At 34.4% G+C, this 16,611-nt stretch overlaps 2 protein-coding genes across 4 annotated transcripts in view; one reads left to right on the forward strand and one right to left on the reverse strand.

The window, feature by feature from the left end:
• The window catches only part of slc13a4 (solute carrier family 13 member 4), a 167,838-nt gene that overhangs the window by 127,193 nt on the left and 24,034 nt on the right, over positions 1-16,611 (reverse strand). The window lies entirely within an intron of this gene.
• Positions 1-16,611, forward strand: part of zgc:162331 (uncharacterized protein LOC793007 homolog) — a 48,200-nt gene that overhangs the window by 7,878 nt on the left and 23,711 nt on the right. For 2 of the 3 annotated variants that reach the window (XM_039769455.1, XM_039769457.1), the window contains exon 2: positions 15,482-15,670. In XM_039769455.1, coding sequence (XP_039625389.1) covers positions 15,482-15,670 — 189 coding nt within the window. Of the gene's footprint in view, positions 1-9,482; positions 10,171-15,481; positions 15,671-16,611 lie in introns of those variants that run through there. The other variant, XM_039769458.1, reaches the window with a different exon arrangement.

Genomic DNA, 16,611 nt, shown 5'->3' on the forward strand with positions numbered 1-16,611 from the left:
AAGTGAAAGTTTGAATTCAGAAAATTAATCGTTAGTGACATGCTGCACTTCATGGTTTTGTATGCTTGAAACATGTTGTCAACCAGCTGAATATAGTTTGGTACTATGTAGTTGCCAAGAAAATTCTTAAAAACATATTTGATTGCCTTCTGTGTAATTTACTCCAGCCCCACCAACAGATCATCAAACTGCTTGTATGATTTGTGGAGCAACAAAAATGCCTTTCATCTATCCATTTTTTGCCACTTATCTGCTGCAGTCTTTTTCACTAGAGCAGCAGTCAAAGCAATGATGCCCAGATAACCCTTTTCCCCTGCAACTTCCTCCAAATCTTCCCCAGCCAGCTGAGAAATATAATCTCTCCATTGTGTCCTGCATCTTCCCCAAAGTCTGCTCCCAGTTGGACATGCTTGAAGCACCTCACCTAATTGGATGCCTGAACCACCTCAGTTCACTCCTTATGAAGCTCTACTTTGAAGCTATTCCAAATGTCAGCACTCCTCACGCCATCTCTAGGCTGATCCCAGAGACCCTGTGAAGGAAACTCATTTCTGATGCATGTATCCATGATCTAGTTCTTTTGGTAACTATCCATAGCTCGTGATCATAGGTGAGGTTAGAAGTGTGCTTCGACCGGTAAATCGAGAGCTTTACCTTCCAGCTCAGCTTCCTGTTCAACTTGACTGACCAGTCCATCATCTACATTACTGTGGATGCTTCTCCAATCTTCCTGACAATCTCCTGCTCCCTTCTTCCTTTACTTGTAAACAAGATCTCTAGATACTTAAACTCCTCTCTCCTCCCTTTCTCACATATTTAAATTCTTCATCTTCCTTGTTTATTATTTCATGAAATTTTTCCATTAGTCCAAATTTTATATGAAGAGGAGGGAAACAAATCTTTATTGGGTAAACAAGCGTTTTATGTGCCACATTTTAATGCCCTGGAATCATATGTGGTGAGCTCCTTTTAATGTACTGAGGAATTTTAGCATGAGTGTCCCATTTGCAAATTAAACAACATTACTTGGTATATCCCAGCAGCATTTCTGGTAGCAGTGTCATTACCTTTAGATCACAACAGATGTTCTAGTTGTAGTGTTTGTACTGTTTATGCATTCTTGTAATTTTAGGGGAATGTAATTGCAATAAAATGGTACATGATAGAAAAATAAAAAGATGATTTTTGTGATCAGCAGGCCAAAATCCATAGAATACATCCAAAAGTGTTCAGGAATAAAAATCTCCACTGCTCAGTGTTATTCAAAAAAAAATCTGAGGCAAATGTGCTTTAGATGTTTTCCTTTTTACATTTTTACTTAATAATTACTTAATACTGTACTGTCTAGCTTTGATTTTGCCTTGCATTCAATGTTGCTGGACATCCACACCATGTAAAAATTAATTTACACGAGTGTAAAAAATGAATAGGTGGACAGAATGACAGAAAAAACGGCCTTTCATAACAAGTGTGTTAGAAGTTAGTTGGTTAGAATAGAGTTGGAGATGGTAATGAAGCCATAGGGGACATACTGTAGACAAGTATTCTAACTGTGACTGAGCAATAGACTGTGGTTCTGTATATAATCATAGTACTTTTTAAAATCTTTTGATTGCTGAAACTGTTTTTGTGGAAAAAATGTAAATAATTAAAACTCTGAAAGGTGCTAACACAAAATAAGTATTTTTAAACAAAAAAGTATTTTTGCAATATCAAATAAAATATACTGAGCATATGAGATCAATATTAATCTACATCTTGAAACTGGTAACAATCTTAGTCATCAAACATAATAAAAAATATACTGTATTTTAATACACTATATGTAGGTCATGCATGAAGGACATGACAAATCATAATTTATTGTAACACAGTACACATTTTATCTTGTTCTATAAACTCTACAAATATTTGCTGATCCTCATGCATCCTTGGGCAGGAAACTGTTCCTGTGGCTCAAATCAAGGCCTAGTTTGTGTGGCACATAAATGCTGTGCAATTTCTTTTTTATTACCGATTCTGGTTTTCAATCATAGTAAGAAGGCATGTGGGTTTGGTGAATGGCTAATGTGAGTAAGTCTGCAATGGACTGTCCTGTTCAGGACTGGTTCTTATCTTGCACCTGTTGTTTTTTGGTGATGTTTACTGAGATTTTACTGTATTCAGAACATGGATAGATGTTTGGATGGTTTTGTTTTAGCTACGTAAGCATGGTGAGCTTTAATGTTTAAAAGGTTACATATGAAATAAATGGTGAAAATATGGACATTGCTTATTTGAATAAATTATGTGATGTTCTAAGGTGACGTGACATGAAATCTACACCAGAAAATATTTTATTATTTTGCAATTGATTTTAATTCATTGGAATGTGTATTCTTGTTATTGCCTCAGATTCTTTATTAATAGCAATACACGTAGCTGGAATTAAAGAACCAGCCCTGGTATACTATTAGAATAAATATATAAAATACCTCAACACCTCAGATGAATGATGAAGGAAAGGCTGATCCATGTCAACTACATTTAAAAACAATGCTGAATAATTGTCCTGCCTTCCAGACACACCATCTCACTTATTATTTTAGTAAACAACTGTGTCCAGTAAGGGGCACACTCTCTGTTAGAATTTTACTTGAAAACTGCTGCCTCACTGACACCAATATTTATATAGTATATTGACTTGTTCATTAGTATAGTTTGCCATCAGTTTAATTTTTATTTTTCTAAATTATACTGGAATAGTACTTTTTCCTGAAAATGACTATGGAACTTTACTCTGGTAAATATTATTGTTAATGGATAGTGAATTCAGAGGTGAAGTAACATGCATTTTTCTAGTAAGAGTATTTACCAATAGTATTGATAAGTGAAATAAAGATGAAAATATAGTAAGAAAACGACATGTACATATTTCATATAAAAGAATAATGTGTAATTCATATTTATAACTATTTATTTTAAAATTGAACAATAGACATAGTAGTGGGATGCTGAAAAAATATTTATTGAACTCACATCCCCACCTATTGGTAAGACTGTAAATGCTTTGAAAAATCAAAGTAAGCATGAAATACTGCTTCAGCTTCTGCTGAAAAGTAGTAGTGATTCTTGAGGTAGATAGATAAAATACATAATGCAACAGATTTTAGAAGTCAGTAGTAACTAGAATAAATGAAAAAAAGGAAAATAAACAGTAGCTTGAAACTAGGTTTCAGACAGTAAATGGCTCTTGGACCACTTGGAATACCAGATACAATTTATGAGTGTGTTAGGTACAACGGCTAGGTCTTTCTTTCATGGGGAAGAATTTTAAGGGTACACCACAGGAAGGATTTGGGAGTGAAACATTTGCTTGTTCATCTTCCATTTCATTCTCAGCCAAGAGGATCACCCAAAACAAGAACAGTGATCTCACTTCTAAAATTTTCCATTCTGGTCTATCAGCTTCAAAAGTCCACAAGAACCTCAATTGAATGACATGCCTCACAGAGTGAAGATCACAGCAGTGGAAAACAATGGTGGTTGAAATATTCTTTAAATTGCCGTGTTTAGTCTTTCTGGCTGATAAATAGAGATTTGCTATTGGTACCTCGGCATTTTGTTGTTTCCTGCCTCTTCCCTGATGCTGCTTAGGTAACTTCTGACTCCCTTGACTTAGTCATGGAAAAAGTGAAGCCTTAAAGCACATAAATGGCAATTTTATTTTGAACAGTCAACTTTCAGGGTAATTCTTTATTTTTTGAGACATCAATTAGACATCAATTCATTTACTTTTTAAATTTTCTTAGTGTTCAAGACTGTAAGGGAATCCATATATGTCCCTCCAGCAAAGGATGTAGGGAGGAAATCTGTTTTCCAGAAGTTATCCAAGCATCTTGCAAGATTCGCCGAAGTCTTTTTTTTTTTTACTTTGGCTACTTTTGTCTCATTTTCTTTACAGCCTCAACTATATTAAAGTCAGACCTGAGATGGCTAACACTGGTATCATTATATGAGAAAATGTTTGTTCAAAGTAAGCTTTAATTGTGTGTGCAGTATGTTTGGGCCATTATCCTGCTAAAAATATTGGGTTTTTTTTCTCAGTAATCATCATTCCATTGACCATATCCTCAAAACCATACTAGAGCCCACAACAAAGCTATCACAGAAGGCTCCAGTCAATGTAAAAAGATAACAAAGAGACAGAAAAAGGTTTGGGATAGCAACTCTGTATACTTGAAACAAATCCAAAACAAAAAATCAGCAATCACAAGCTCTTCACAGACTGAGTAACAAGTCTGAACTAATGGGAACATGATGGTGTTTTTATAGGTGGATCAGGAGAAGCATTTGCATAAAGAATTGGTGATAAAAGGTTACCCTCTCTAGATATAAGAAGACCAGAAGTGATGTCATTGGGCCAGAACCAGAAGTAATGCTGACAGGCTCAGGCAGGATTTCCCTTAGGTGGTCTATAAAGTAAAGAGAGAAAGGGTTAGTACACACTTCCACCCCCTTGTTCGGCATGTAATTACCATCTTTTGAGCCTGTTGGTTGCCTCTGACCCACATGTGTGTGACAATCGATATAAATATACTACTCATCAACTCTTATTCTGACATATCGGCATCTTTTAGAACCAGACATTTAAAATTTGGTGTAATCACATGGTTAAACTGTGGTGTGTACTTTGGTGTTAGATGACTCACCAAGATTTTGAGAAAGCACTTCATTACATTTCCTTACATCCCTTAAGGAAAAGACCTTTAAGTCATCAAATGAGTCCATTTTTTTGGGTAATCCACTGCCTTTTCTGTTTATAACATGCCTAGGTCTTCAGATTTCTTTGGCGAACTACCACATCTGATTCAACTGCTTGAAGACTATATCTTTGTTAACACAAAACTATTTTATGTTTGTCAAAATGTGTAAGCTTAGTCATTTCCAAACCTCCTTGGGCTAAAGGAGTATTTATGGGTACTATCTAATATGTTCATATATTTGTTAAGTTGCACCTCTAGCACGCCTGGCTATGCTAATCAGTGTCTCAGTACTTTGAATCAGGTGTGTTGCTGGAGGAATTTACCCAATGCATGAAATGGCTGTAGTGCCTCAAGGAGAGGTCTAGGAACAAACCCTATGTTGTTCTGTCCAACTTACAAGATACTAGTACATTGTTTGGAAAACAGAAGAAATGCCCTTTAATGCATCAGTGTTTATTTGTCAAATCTTATATATGTTTTCACAAGTAAATAAACACTGAGCAAATAATAAGCTTTAAAATAATTTACTAAGGTGGCCTACAACATTTGCAAAATATAAATAATAAATAGTAATAATGAACAATAAATAGTTTCAAACCTGAAAAGGGTATTTAATATTGCCATTAGTGGCAAAAAGAAACTGTATGGCACCAAAATATGTAAATTATGTATTTCTAGCATTTGTGGTTTATAGTGTACATGTTTTGTTTCAAATGCAAGTTGTTGAAAACTTATAATACAAGTATTGTGCTATTGTTGAATTTGTAATACTAGAAAAAAATGTACCTTTGTAGATTCATTCTTGTCTAGTCAAGATGTACAAGGACTATTCCCCTTCATTTGTCACAGTCAACAAATGGGCTGCTGAATTCCATCATGACAAGACATCTCTCAAACATGTCCCAAGGTCTTAATGACCGTAACCATAGACAACAGTTAAAAAATGTTGCAACTGTTCAGCAAATTGAGTGGCAGTGTGTGTGATCAGGCAGACAGTACTGCGAATAGGTGTAGGTCACATGTAGGTTGGTTGAATCCATCCTCAATGAATAATAAAACATGAGCAAGGTCTGTGCTCATTGGGTGTTCCAAATATTGATTTCTGAAATGAAGCACCGCTACTTCACTCCTTTTCTTTTCTTTCCTGCAAATTATAGGAAGACCAAGCTTGGAACAGTTATTAGCTTTAAGTCCCTTCTGCTATGACCAAAGGTTTATGAATCATGTGTTTTGGCCCCAGTCTGAACTTTAATTAGTGAAACTATTTGTACGATATCATTCACTTGCAAGCAAAATCAGTGTTAATTTAATTATTATAGTACTGTGTTTAAGTAACCTTTAAAAGTGTACTATTTATATGAAAGAAGTGTTTTTATATACTGTATACACTTTAAATGATTTAAATGATTGAATTTAATTTAATTCATTTTAATGATTTTGCTGCTTTGGTAATTTATTGGAAAGGTTAATTTGTACCCAACAAAAGAATAGCAGAACTGTTGGAAAAAGAATGAAACTTCAAATATGGTTAAATGTATTCCAAACAATTGTGTAATTTTATGTATTCCAATTTCATATCAAAATTAATTTTTTACCAATAAGAAACAGGCGGATCAAAAGAGAATGAAACAGTTCTACTAACTGTCAAGTTACCACATTTAAATTGAGGAGACTCACATCTTTTTCTATACTGTATATTCTCTTTGTTACTAGGAAATGTGCAAATGGAATTGGCTATTTCCAGGTAGAATTCAGTTTCATTATTTGTCATTTAGTGTACTCCTGTTTGCGCTCACCATACAGTAATTCAAATATATTATGAAAAATGAAATGTACCAATTAAAAAACAATGTACAAACAAAATTAAAAAGTATGCATATGAATACATATACAGTACATATGGAAGAATGAAAATTCTGAACCTTTACATTACAATCATCATTGGCGAGATGCTGTGTCATTCTTTTTCACAAACTTGCCTTTAGTCTGTGGTTGTGTCTGGACTTCAGAAAAGATAGCAAGTTTAGTCCTTATTTCATGTCTCTCAATTATAATAAAAAAATCTTAGGAAGAGAGATGAGACGTGGCTTTCTCTGAGAGACACTTTCATGTCCCGCGAGACGAGACTTTGTGTCAAAAGATTTAACCACGCCTAGGGCCAGAAATAAAAGACAAAGAGTAGATGACAAAGTTGAACATCGTAAAGAATTCAAAAATGTTGGCGCAATACACATGCAGAGCAGGTTAAAGATAATGGAAGTACAAAAATTGGAAAGTCAAAAAATTATAGTAAAGATCACATTAGCGCAAGCAAACAGAAATTATTACTCAGTGAAATAACGGAACAGTGAAAAGAGATCGAATATATTGTTCGGATTTAAACTTTAAGTCGGAGACTTGTAGATTGTCTAATTTGTGCGAGCAGGGGACAAAGCCCCCTAGTTAAAGATAAAAAAGATATAAGACTTCCTGTGCAGTTCAAAACTTCTAAGAAGCATCCTACAACTCTATAAGGACAGGTGCCATTTACTGCTGGGACCTTAATGCTTTTAAAACTTTCTGTAGAAGTTAGAAGTTTATTTTGAGCATGTAAAAACAATCAAAATTAGAACTGCAAGCAAAAATGTCTGTATTTTGCTGTTCCTGATACATATTTTGTTGTTGAAATGGTAGTCTCTTATTGTTTTTAATGTATGTGTCAATATTGTAAGTGAATGCTAAAACGTTTATGGGCTGCTCTTTCAGCGCATCAATATTCTCCTTTGCTTTGCATTTTCTGTTGATTTGAGCTGCAAGTACAATGTGCTGTTTAGCATATGCCATTTTTATTTCATGTATTACTTAATCAGACATGCATGGTAGGTTAGTGAAAGTGTAAATTTTAAAGTGTGTGTGAGATGGTTCTGCAATAGACTGTTTCCCTATCCAGTAGGAGCTGCTGCCCCACTGTTACTAGCATTGAAAGTCTGAACTGGATTTAGCAGGTCTCAGAATGTTATTTTAGAATTATTTAAATGGATTTGTCACTAGGCTGCTGCAATGCAAGGTAAGAAATACAAAGAAGTATGTTAATATACATTTAAAATAATATTGTGGGAGTATAAAATTTTAGTAAAATGAAAACTTTTGGAGGGCCTAGACAAGCTGCTTATCAATTCCACAATGGGAAGTAAAACAATTTAAAGTACTGTGTCACACACGTGTGCATAGGAGGCAGCTGAAGGGCTTAGAGAGGACTGATTATACATCTGCCCTTTACGCTGACGCTCTTTCTAAGTTCCCTACAGGTCTTTCCCGGGAAATCCCACCAGGAGCCACCACCTTGAATCGGGACACATCACTTCCAGTCCTGGCCCCGAGGACGGCGTCACTTCTGCCCAACGTTCTATAAAGCCTCCTGCCTTTTCTCTGGGAGGCAGATCTGTTTTGGACTCTGTCGTGTAAACTTGACTCACATGAATCATTTGCTTTTGCAGCCAGGAAACCACATTAAACGGGTGGCAGCCCCAAACCTTGCCATGCCTCGTGTCTCTTCTTGTTACAACTGTATTATCTCAAAGTGATACACCATCAAAGATATTAAGCTTTCCTGAGTGCTGATTGGGCAAATGGTGCTACCATTGTCAGCTTTAGACTGTAAACTGAACCAGGGTGGCTGAGTGTATGAATGGACTCTGTGATGGACTGGCACCCGGTCCATGGCTGAATTCTGCTTTACATTCAGATTAGGTTTGTCCACCTGGGTCCTGATTTGGTTTAAACAAGTTTGAGCTTTCAAGAGTTTTGAAAATCAAACATGACACTGCATAGTTTTTCTGTTTTAAAATTGTAAAGTTAATGTTTTTTGGTATGCTGCTTGTTTCCTATGATACCTATTCAGTTTTGTATTTTATTCAGAGCTGAATATTTTTTAAAATGCATATAATTTTTATTGTAAAACAATAATCTCAAGCAAGCTTAATCCAAATCATTGCTGCAACTTTAGCATCAGGTGCAAGGAAGGTTTTCAATTTCAAATTAAATATTCATATACTTAGTTAGCTTTAAATATACTCAGAAAAAATCTGAACAACATGGACCTCCATGCACTAATCTTGTAATCCATATATCCCAGCTTTTCTCAAAGAGAAGCACATAATAACCTTGAAACAACAATGAAATATCAGTTTGACTTTGTATTTGGAACAAAACAGTTACATATAATCTAATTTTATTGTGGAAGCACATTTGGGACTATAAGGGACCACCAGAGTTCCCAGAAATAACATAACCACAAGAATGAGTAAAGTCCATAAAAGTGGCCACAACTGGCAATTTATCAACTGCTACAGGACACCTACATGCTATATAATTCAGGAAATTAAAAGCACCTATAGAGATCATCCTATTTGGTACCCTATGTACAAAATAAACCTAAGGCCCAAGAACTGGAAAGGCAATAACAGCTTGAACACTAATAATTCTTTTATCTTTTTAGTAAAGAAAATCAACATCACATATTATATTATGACTTTATGTGTTTTTTTATGTAAGTAAATGATGTGTAGTTTATAGCTTTAAAGCTCTAAACTTGTGGAAGCAATCTGAACCTGTATTCAGTAAAGAGCTCTGTAGAAAAATAAATTCAATTGTTCTCTTTCTGATGAAAAAAAAAACACAGAGAATGCTCCTGTGTAAGTCAGCTGATTGTCGCTCCCTTTTTACGTAAGCACATAACACAAAGCTAATGATCTCCAGAATGCAGTACAGTTCTTGCTTTCACACTTAATACACTATTAGCAGAGCTTTACTATTAGCTTCAGATTTGCTTTGTTTCGATTATATAATGCCACTTGCAAAATGCACATGCAACCCCATGATTCTGAAAGGCTGGTTTAAGATTATATGTGGATCCAAGAAAGAAAATCTGCTTGGAAAGCAGGGGAAAGGCTGTAAAAAAGAAGTCATTTGCAGAAAGAGAAAACAGCAAGGAAGCCTCATGAAAAATACATGTTTTTTCTGCTTTGTCATCAAACCCTAAGTGCTTTTGCTAACAGAAAAAGAGAGAGTGTGCAACAGAGAGGGAAACAAACTGAGACAGAAAAATATACCTCGCGGATTTAGAATAAGGAATGTCATCAAAACATGCGCCCACCCTGCTGCTCACAAATCCTGGCCTTCCTAAATCCGGCTTTCTGTTCTTAATAGTTTATGACAGAATGAAGAAAATAATTTATTCGGAATGGCTGTGTTAGGAACAATCCTTCCACTGATGTTGCAGCTGGAGATTTTTGAGAGCTAGACATGAATTTGTGGATGCTTCTGTTTCTGTGTGATGGGAGCTAGCATATTTTTGGATTCTCCTTATCAAGGATTGCTTTTAATTTAAAGAGTATGACTCCTGAAGATACCCTTAACCGTACAGAGGTCACCACTCATGCATCAGGTATCTGTAGATTTGTTGTGTGTGTTCTTTTTTTTAACTTAGCTTTTTATAGTTTTGAAGTGCAAAAAATATTTATCTTATAGTTACTTTAAAGTGTGTTAATTCATACCTATCTATCTATATATCTATCTATCTATGTTTATGGCTTTAATGAGAGGTAGGGTGCTGTTTCACATTGCACACAGTCAACTTCATGCAACAATTTTGGAATTTTGAAAGCTACACATACTGTAGAAAATAGATTTTGCTTGCTTCATTTCAAACACAGCACAAACTGCTTTGGAAGCTGTCATATTTCCAGAACACCACCAGGCAATATGAAAAACATTATGTATAAGTGTGATCCAGTGTGGGGAGAATAGTGAGATATGAGGCTGTCTCTTTGCAGGTAGATATTTGAGCTAAAGTTGAAAATGTAACACAAACAGGATTAAGTAAAGAAAGGTGTAAATATTGTTCTGAAATCAACAACTTTCAAATAGAAAAATCTGCATGGCTAATTTTTAGGAAACAACATTACATCATAAGGTGAGCAATGGGCAGCAACACTCATTACTGTACACTGGACAAAATAAAGCCTTTCATTTTTTCTCCAGATCAAGTTTTGATATATTTATACTGTAGTATAGAAACAAATCTAGATGACTTCTTTAAAATAAAAACTTTTTTTTTTCCTGTTTTGTTGAAGGATAATTAAACTTTGATCCCTAATTACCGGTGTTACATGTACATTTTGATTTTTTTCTTAAATGCTGTCTGTGTTTTTAAGCAAAAACAGTTATGTTCCAATTTTTGACACATAACTCATTTTAGTGGATTTCGCAGAGATTTGCCTTATTTCTCACCAAAGTTTTGGCTTAAATGAAAACGCTTCATAACTCATTCTGGAAAGATGACCAAGTCAGAGAGAATTGTACAGGTTATGCTGTTATTCTGCTACTTGCTCTAGGATCACTGTGGTTTTGTACTGTGAATCTTGATAGCATTTCATAGTGAATTCTTTAAAACATTAGTCCTTAATAACTATGATTAAAATTATGCTATTTCTTCAGTCAGTTAATCCATTAATCACTTCAGGAACATAGTGAGGAAATTACACAGAAAGCAAAATTTTTTGTGTAAGCCAAAAGCTTATAATTCCCTTAAATGTGCACTTTATTAATGAACAGCTTTCACAAGCTTGTTGCATGTGGAAATTCAAAAACACCTCCTTTATTGTTTGGAAAGATGCAGCAGAAACCATGCATATGGGTGTGCAGTTGTGAGGCTGAAAATAATGCACATGTTAGTGTTTTATTTTGTTTTCAACTTTGTAACTCTGGGATGTACTGAACCGTAAATAGTTATTCACATTTTCTTAAATTGACATTTTCTTATGTTGTCTTAAGGACTTTTGTTTACTGCCAAACTTTTTCCAACTTGCTAGTTTACATCCTATGAAATGGAGTCACAATTAATCAGACATTTCACTCTATTTGCCATCTTATATTTGTATATTTATTGCATATTTAGATGTTATTAGCCATAATCTGAAATGCATTCCTTTTATTTAATGAATAGATGCACTGCATACATTTTTAACAGAAACATTTAGACTGACAAAACAATTCTAATATTTTGGGTGTAGTATTAACATTAAAGGTTTTATGTAGGATAAATTAATTGGCATTTTTTATAGTATGAGTGAGTGTGGCAACCTGTCAAGGGCTGGTTTTAGCTGAATGCCTGATGCTGCATGGATTGTTTCCAGCTACTTGTCCCCCATAAATGGAACAAGCAGATTTAGAGAAATGGATGGATGCATGGATACACATGTCCTTTAAAAGCCAGGCTTCTTCATGCTGCAATGCAAAATAAAAATGTAACCCCAAATGCTTTTTAAATGTATAACAATTTTACGAATTATATTTGGTTTTGGTTACTTTATTAAGCTATGTTACATTGAAATATATTGCCTCCCAGTCAAACCTTGTTTTGTTTCTTAGTGTATTTATTTGTGCTGTTTTTATACCATATAACTGAAAATGTGAGGCTTTAGGATCAAGCAGTTAGAGATTTTGTTTCAGATTCTAGATATCCATGCCTGAACTACTCCTTGCCTATGTCGGCTTTTTCACTTTCTACAATTGATTGTCTTATACTGTACTCTGAATCTGTGTTAAAAGATTCTGCAACCAACTTTCATTGTCTGTGCTTATAGACTGACACCAATCCATTGTGTAAAGTTAACATGGAAATACCTCAGTCTAAATAAAAATAAATATGTTTTCTTAAAGGTTATTGCAGTTTTTATTTTCTGTGTCAAATGCAAGCAACTAGATGATTAATTGACAAATTTCAAAACAGGGTCTATAACCAATAAATTCATAAATATCAAATAACGTTTAACTAACAGAGACATTAGTTGTCAGAATTAGGTCAAAATTAGAAGAGAGAACTAAATTGTTTTAATGGATACAAGACAAGATCAAAGCTGTATAATCAACTATCCAATCAGTTTTGCAGCTTACTCATTGCTAGTGATATGTAATGTTGCTAACCAGTTTGCCAGGGCTGGAGCTAACCAGATGGTTGTTGGGCAAACTAAAGCACATTCATATACAGTTATTTTTAGTCATTCAACCTAACGTATATGGCTTTAGGATGTGGGAGAAAACTGGAGTACTCAAAAGAAAACCTACATAGCCACAGGCAGAATGTGCTTACTCTAGAACTCTTTAGCTGTGAAGTAGCAGCACTAGCCACTAAGCCACCAAGCTCTCTATCAAATATAAGAAAATCAAAATCAGTATTCTTTAATGTTCAGTTAAGCTTTAACAAAAAAACAAGCAAACAAAAAAACCTAACACACATTATTTTTACTTAACTAGAAGGAACTGATATTTATCTCATTAGATGCAAGCAACTTCTTTCTTTATTGGCTCTTAACAGATTTGTTTTATTCTAGTGCTTCACACCTCCATGAATGTCTGTGTCCCACATACACGCCCATTAATTACTTGGCTTTTTTTTTTTCCTGATAGTTATGCTAGAGAATATTATTATGCTTTTCAGTATGTTCTGTTTCTTTCTTCACTAAACACTACATTTTTCATTTTAACAGAAAGATTTGTGTTCTTTTTACATCTAAACACTGCACAATTCCACTGTTTACTTTATTGGTAAATATATGTGCTAAATTAATAAACAATCAATTAACAAAAACAAATCCAAACTTTTAAAAGAAATAGATAGACAATTGTAATATATTAAATTAAATATCATTTTATGGGATAGCTAAGCTGCTATTTTGTTTAATGTATACTTTCATTTTGTATTTTTTGTCATGGGCACTATATATCGTTTATATTGAAGGCACCCATTGCTAGTGATGTATGAAACATGGAGGCACCTGCAAGGAATTGTCTGAATTTTGAGTGTCTTTGCAAAAGAAATATCTATAATATCAGAGGCCAGATAATATGAAAGATGATTGCACATATATAAGGTTTCTGGTTTTGAATTTCTTTATTCCTGACTTTGGGTTTATAATTGATGCTTTGTTTGTTGAATATTAGCTTCTCTCTCTTTGTGTGCATCAACCTATTTTGACTCCTTTTTGAATATTCTTTTTAGACAGACACTCTATTTACTGGCCCTTACAAGTCTGAATAATTTTCAGTGATTCCCCTTTAAAAACTAGTTTGCTTCTGTGGTGCTTTAAGTAAAATCAAAACAGTTGAATCCAATAACTGAATTATTGTGCAATGTGCAGGCCTGCTCTATGTGCAATCATAACAAAGTCATTTTTTGTAATCATTTTATTCTTAGCAAGTAAGACACAACTTGCCCATGTCTAGAAAATGTACATTTGATTTGTTGCTTTGTGATCCACACTGTAATCATTTTGTATCTTCTTACTGTTGTGTAAAGAATGGACTATAAAGAGTGTCATATAAAATGATTTGGACTTGTAGAGAAGAGTCTTTTTATGGCTAGGCAATATGTTAAGCTGAGTTGTAGTGATGGTCAGTAGCACAGAAGATCATTATTTCATTTGACAAAAATAAAAGGACTAAACCTAATAGTTTACCTAAAGAAAGATTAAAAACAGGTTTTGTTTCATAAATACCTCCTTTATTTGCTAGAGAACTACTCTTTTCTTTTAATGCTAATCATGTTCAGGTGCTTACTTTACACGAGAGGCTATCTTATATATCATGAGTACCATAATTTTACTGGTTACATGGGCAGATGCATTTTTTGCATAACAGCAATACAACATCACAGTAACTAGACACAAATAACAGCATTGACTTGACATCCAGAAGCACAAAATGGCACGACCATGAACATAAATACACAAAATGACAATCCCATGAAAAATTAAAAGGTGACACAATGACATCATTAGCATTGAACGGCAAAATTTCCCAAAGCATTTTTCACAGCAAATATGCTGAATTAATTTTCCTATAAATATTCTTTGTGGCTGGCTTATCCAAACTTTTTATTTCCCAGCTCCCATCCTTTGCAAGGCCAGCATGATAGTTAAGGGCTGTAGCAGCCAATGTTGGATGGGACAGACCCCCCACTAAAGTACATAATTGCTGATCCTAGTATTGGGATGAAAATAAGTGGAAATCTTTCTATTAAATTTAAACACAAAATGTTCACACAGTAAGAAACTGTGTCAGTGTATTTGTGTCTTAAAGGTAATGTCCTTTCGTATGAACTTGAATGGGTCCTGTATACAATATGTGTGCCTACCCCTGTAATAGAATTACCCAGAGTACTGAGTAGTTGATGTACACAGGAAAGACTGAAGGATCCATGTGCATATTGTGCATTTGGTTCCAGAGGCAGAAAAGAAGCCAAATTGTTGAAGTGTATTTTCTGGTGCAAGAGAGGTAAGTACCTGCTTTGAAATCTAAAATGGACTAGCCTTAATAAATCTGACTGTTCTTATATTTAATTACATTAATTGTATCTCAGGGATCAGTCCAGCATAGTTAGTAAACATTTACCTAGTAGTTACGGGTGTATAAAAGACCATTTGCAAATTATAATCCCCTCTAAACAGTGTATTCATCCCGATTGACTTCAATACATTTTGCTAAATTTGGCAAAGTTCCTGAATATTTATGTGATTTTGCCAACTCAAGGTGAGGCAAATTAAGTGGGGTTCATTCATCACTAGACATCATTATAACCACAATAAAAATATAATCAAACATAAAAAAATGAAAATATGTTATAACAATGAGTAAAATATAATCTATAAGTTCCTGATATCTGTCATCATTAAGGTTTCCATTTTCTGCCTTTGCAGCTCTTCAGTGTGAACTACATACTTCTCAGTGTTGTTCATTTTTTATTGAAGAAGGATCAGGTACCTCTGTTGGTACCATTCTGGTCTTCTGGTGTAAAGAGGGCTACCAGCTTGTGGGCAGTGAGAAGGTAACCTGTGAATTGAGAAGGGGTGCACCAGTGTGGAATAACCATTTTCCAGTCTGTGAAGGTAAGATGCTAGCATTAAATATTCTCTGAGATAAAATCTTTATTTTTGATATTACAGTGCCTAATGAATACTGGGAGAGGCTTACACTGATGATATCACATAACCATGGGGTAGTTTGGGAAAACTTAAAAGATTATTTATTAAGGGAATAAAAACTGGCAATTTAGTTTCCACATCAAAAACCTTCCATCTGACTTACGTTTTAAAAATCATTTAACCCTCCCAACAAATTTGTAAACAAGTATATCTTGTTTATTTTGCATTATTACTAAAAACAATGTTATCTGACACTACCTAGAATAACTTTCAAAAGAGAATGGATCAGTAAACTACTGTCACAGACACATTTTCATACCCAATAGTTGTTGGAGGTCCAACTTTATTATCATACTCACAAGGAAGGATACAATAGAATAGGATAACAATTCAATTAAGAGAGACCTCAAAAACAACTGTTAGGTCATACAGTCTAGGACTCTTCAGAGTCACAGTTAACTCACAGGAATGTGGGGAGAAAATATGGCAGCAAGCACCGTACCTGTAATTAAACACTGCATTTAACACCACAAGAAAAAGCAATTAATAGACTACTCCTGCATGCAACATACTTTGTAAAGTTTCTCCATCTTAATAAGTGAAAGCCAGGTATGAGAAGCATATTGTCTGACATTTGACGCTTGCTATGTCATGACATGAAAAGATAATTTCAAAGTTGAAAGTACAACGCAAAGCTATTAACAGTGAAGAACAAGAAGATTAGGCAAACAGCACGAAGTCCACAGAGAGCCTAGACATTTCCCATGATTAGTGGTAAAACAAAAAATACCTTGTGCCTCTTTGACAGTCAACACTGAAATCTAAGAAAGTAAAAATTTCCATCTTTTACTATATTGTGGACTTATATATTTCTTTTTAGGTTAAAATGATTAATACTAAATATT

The sequence above is a fragment of the Polypterus senegalus genome, chromosome 11, assembly GCF_016835505.1.
Source record: "Polypterus senegalus isolate Bchr_013 chromosome 11, ASM1683550v1, whole genome shotgun sequence".
Taxonomy (NCBI): Eukaryota; Metazoa; Chordata; class Cladistia; order Polypteriformes; family Polypteridae; genus Polypterus; species Polypterus senegalus.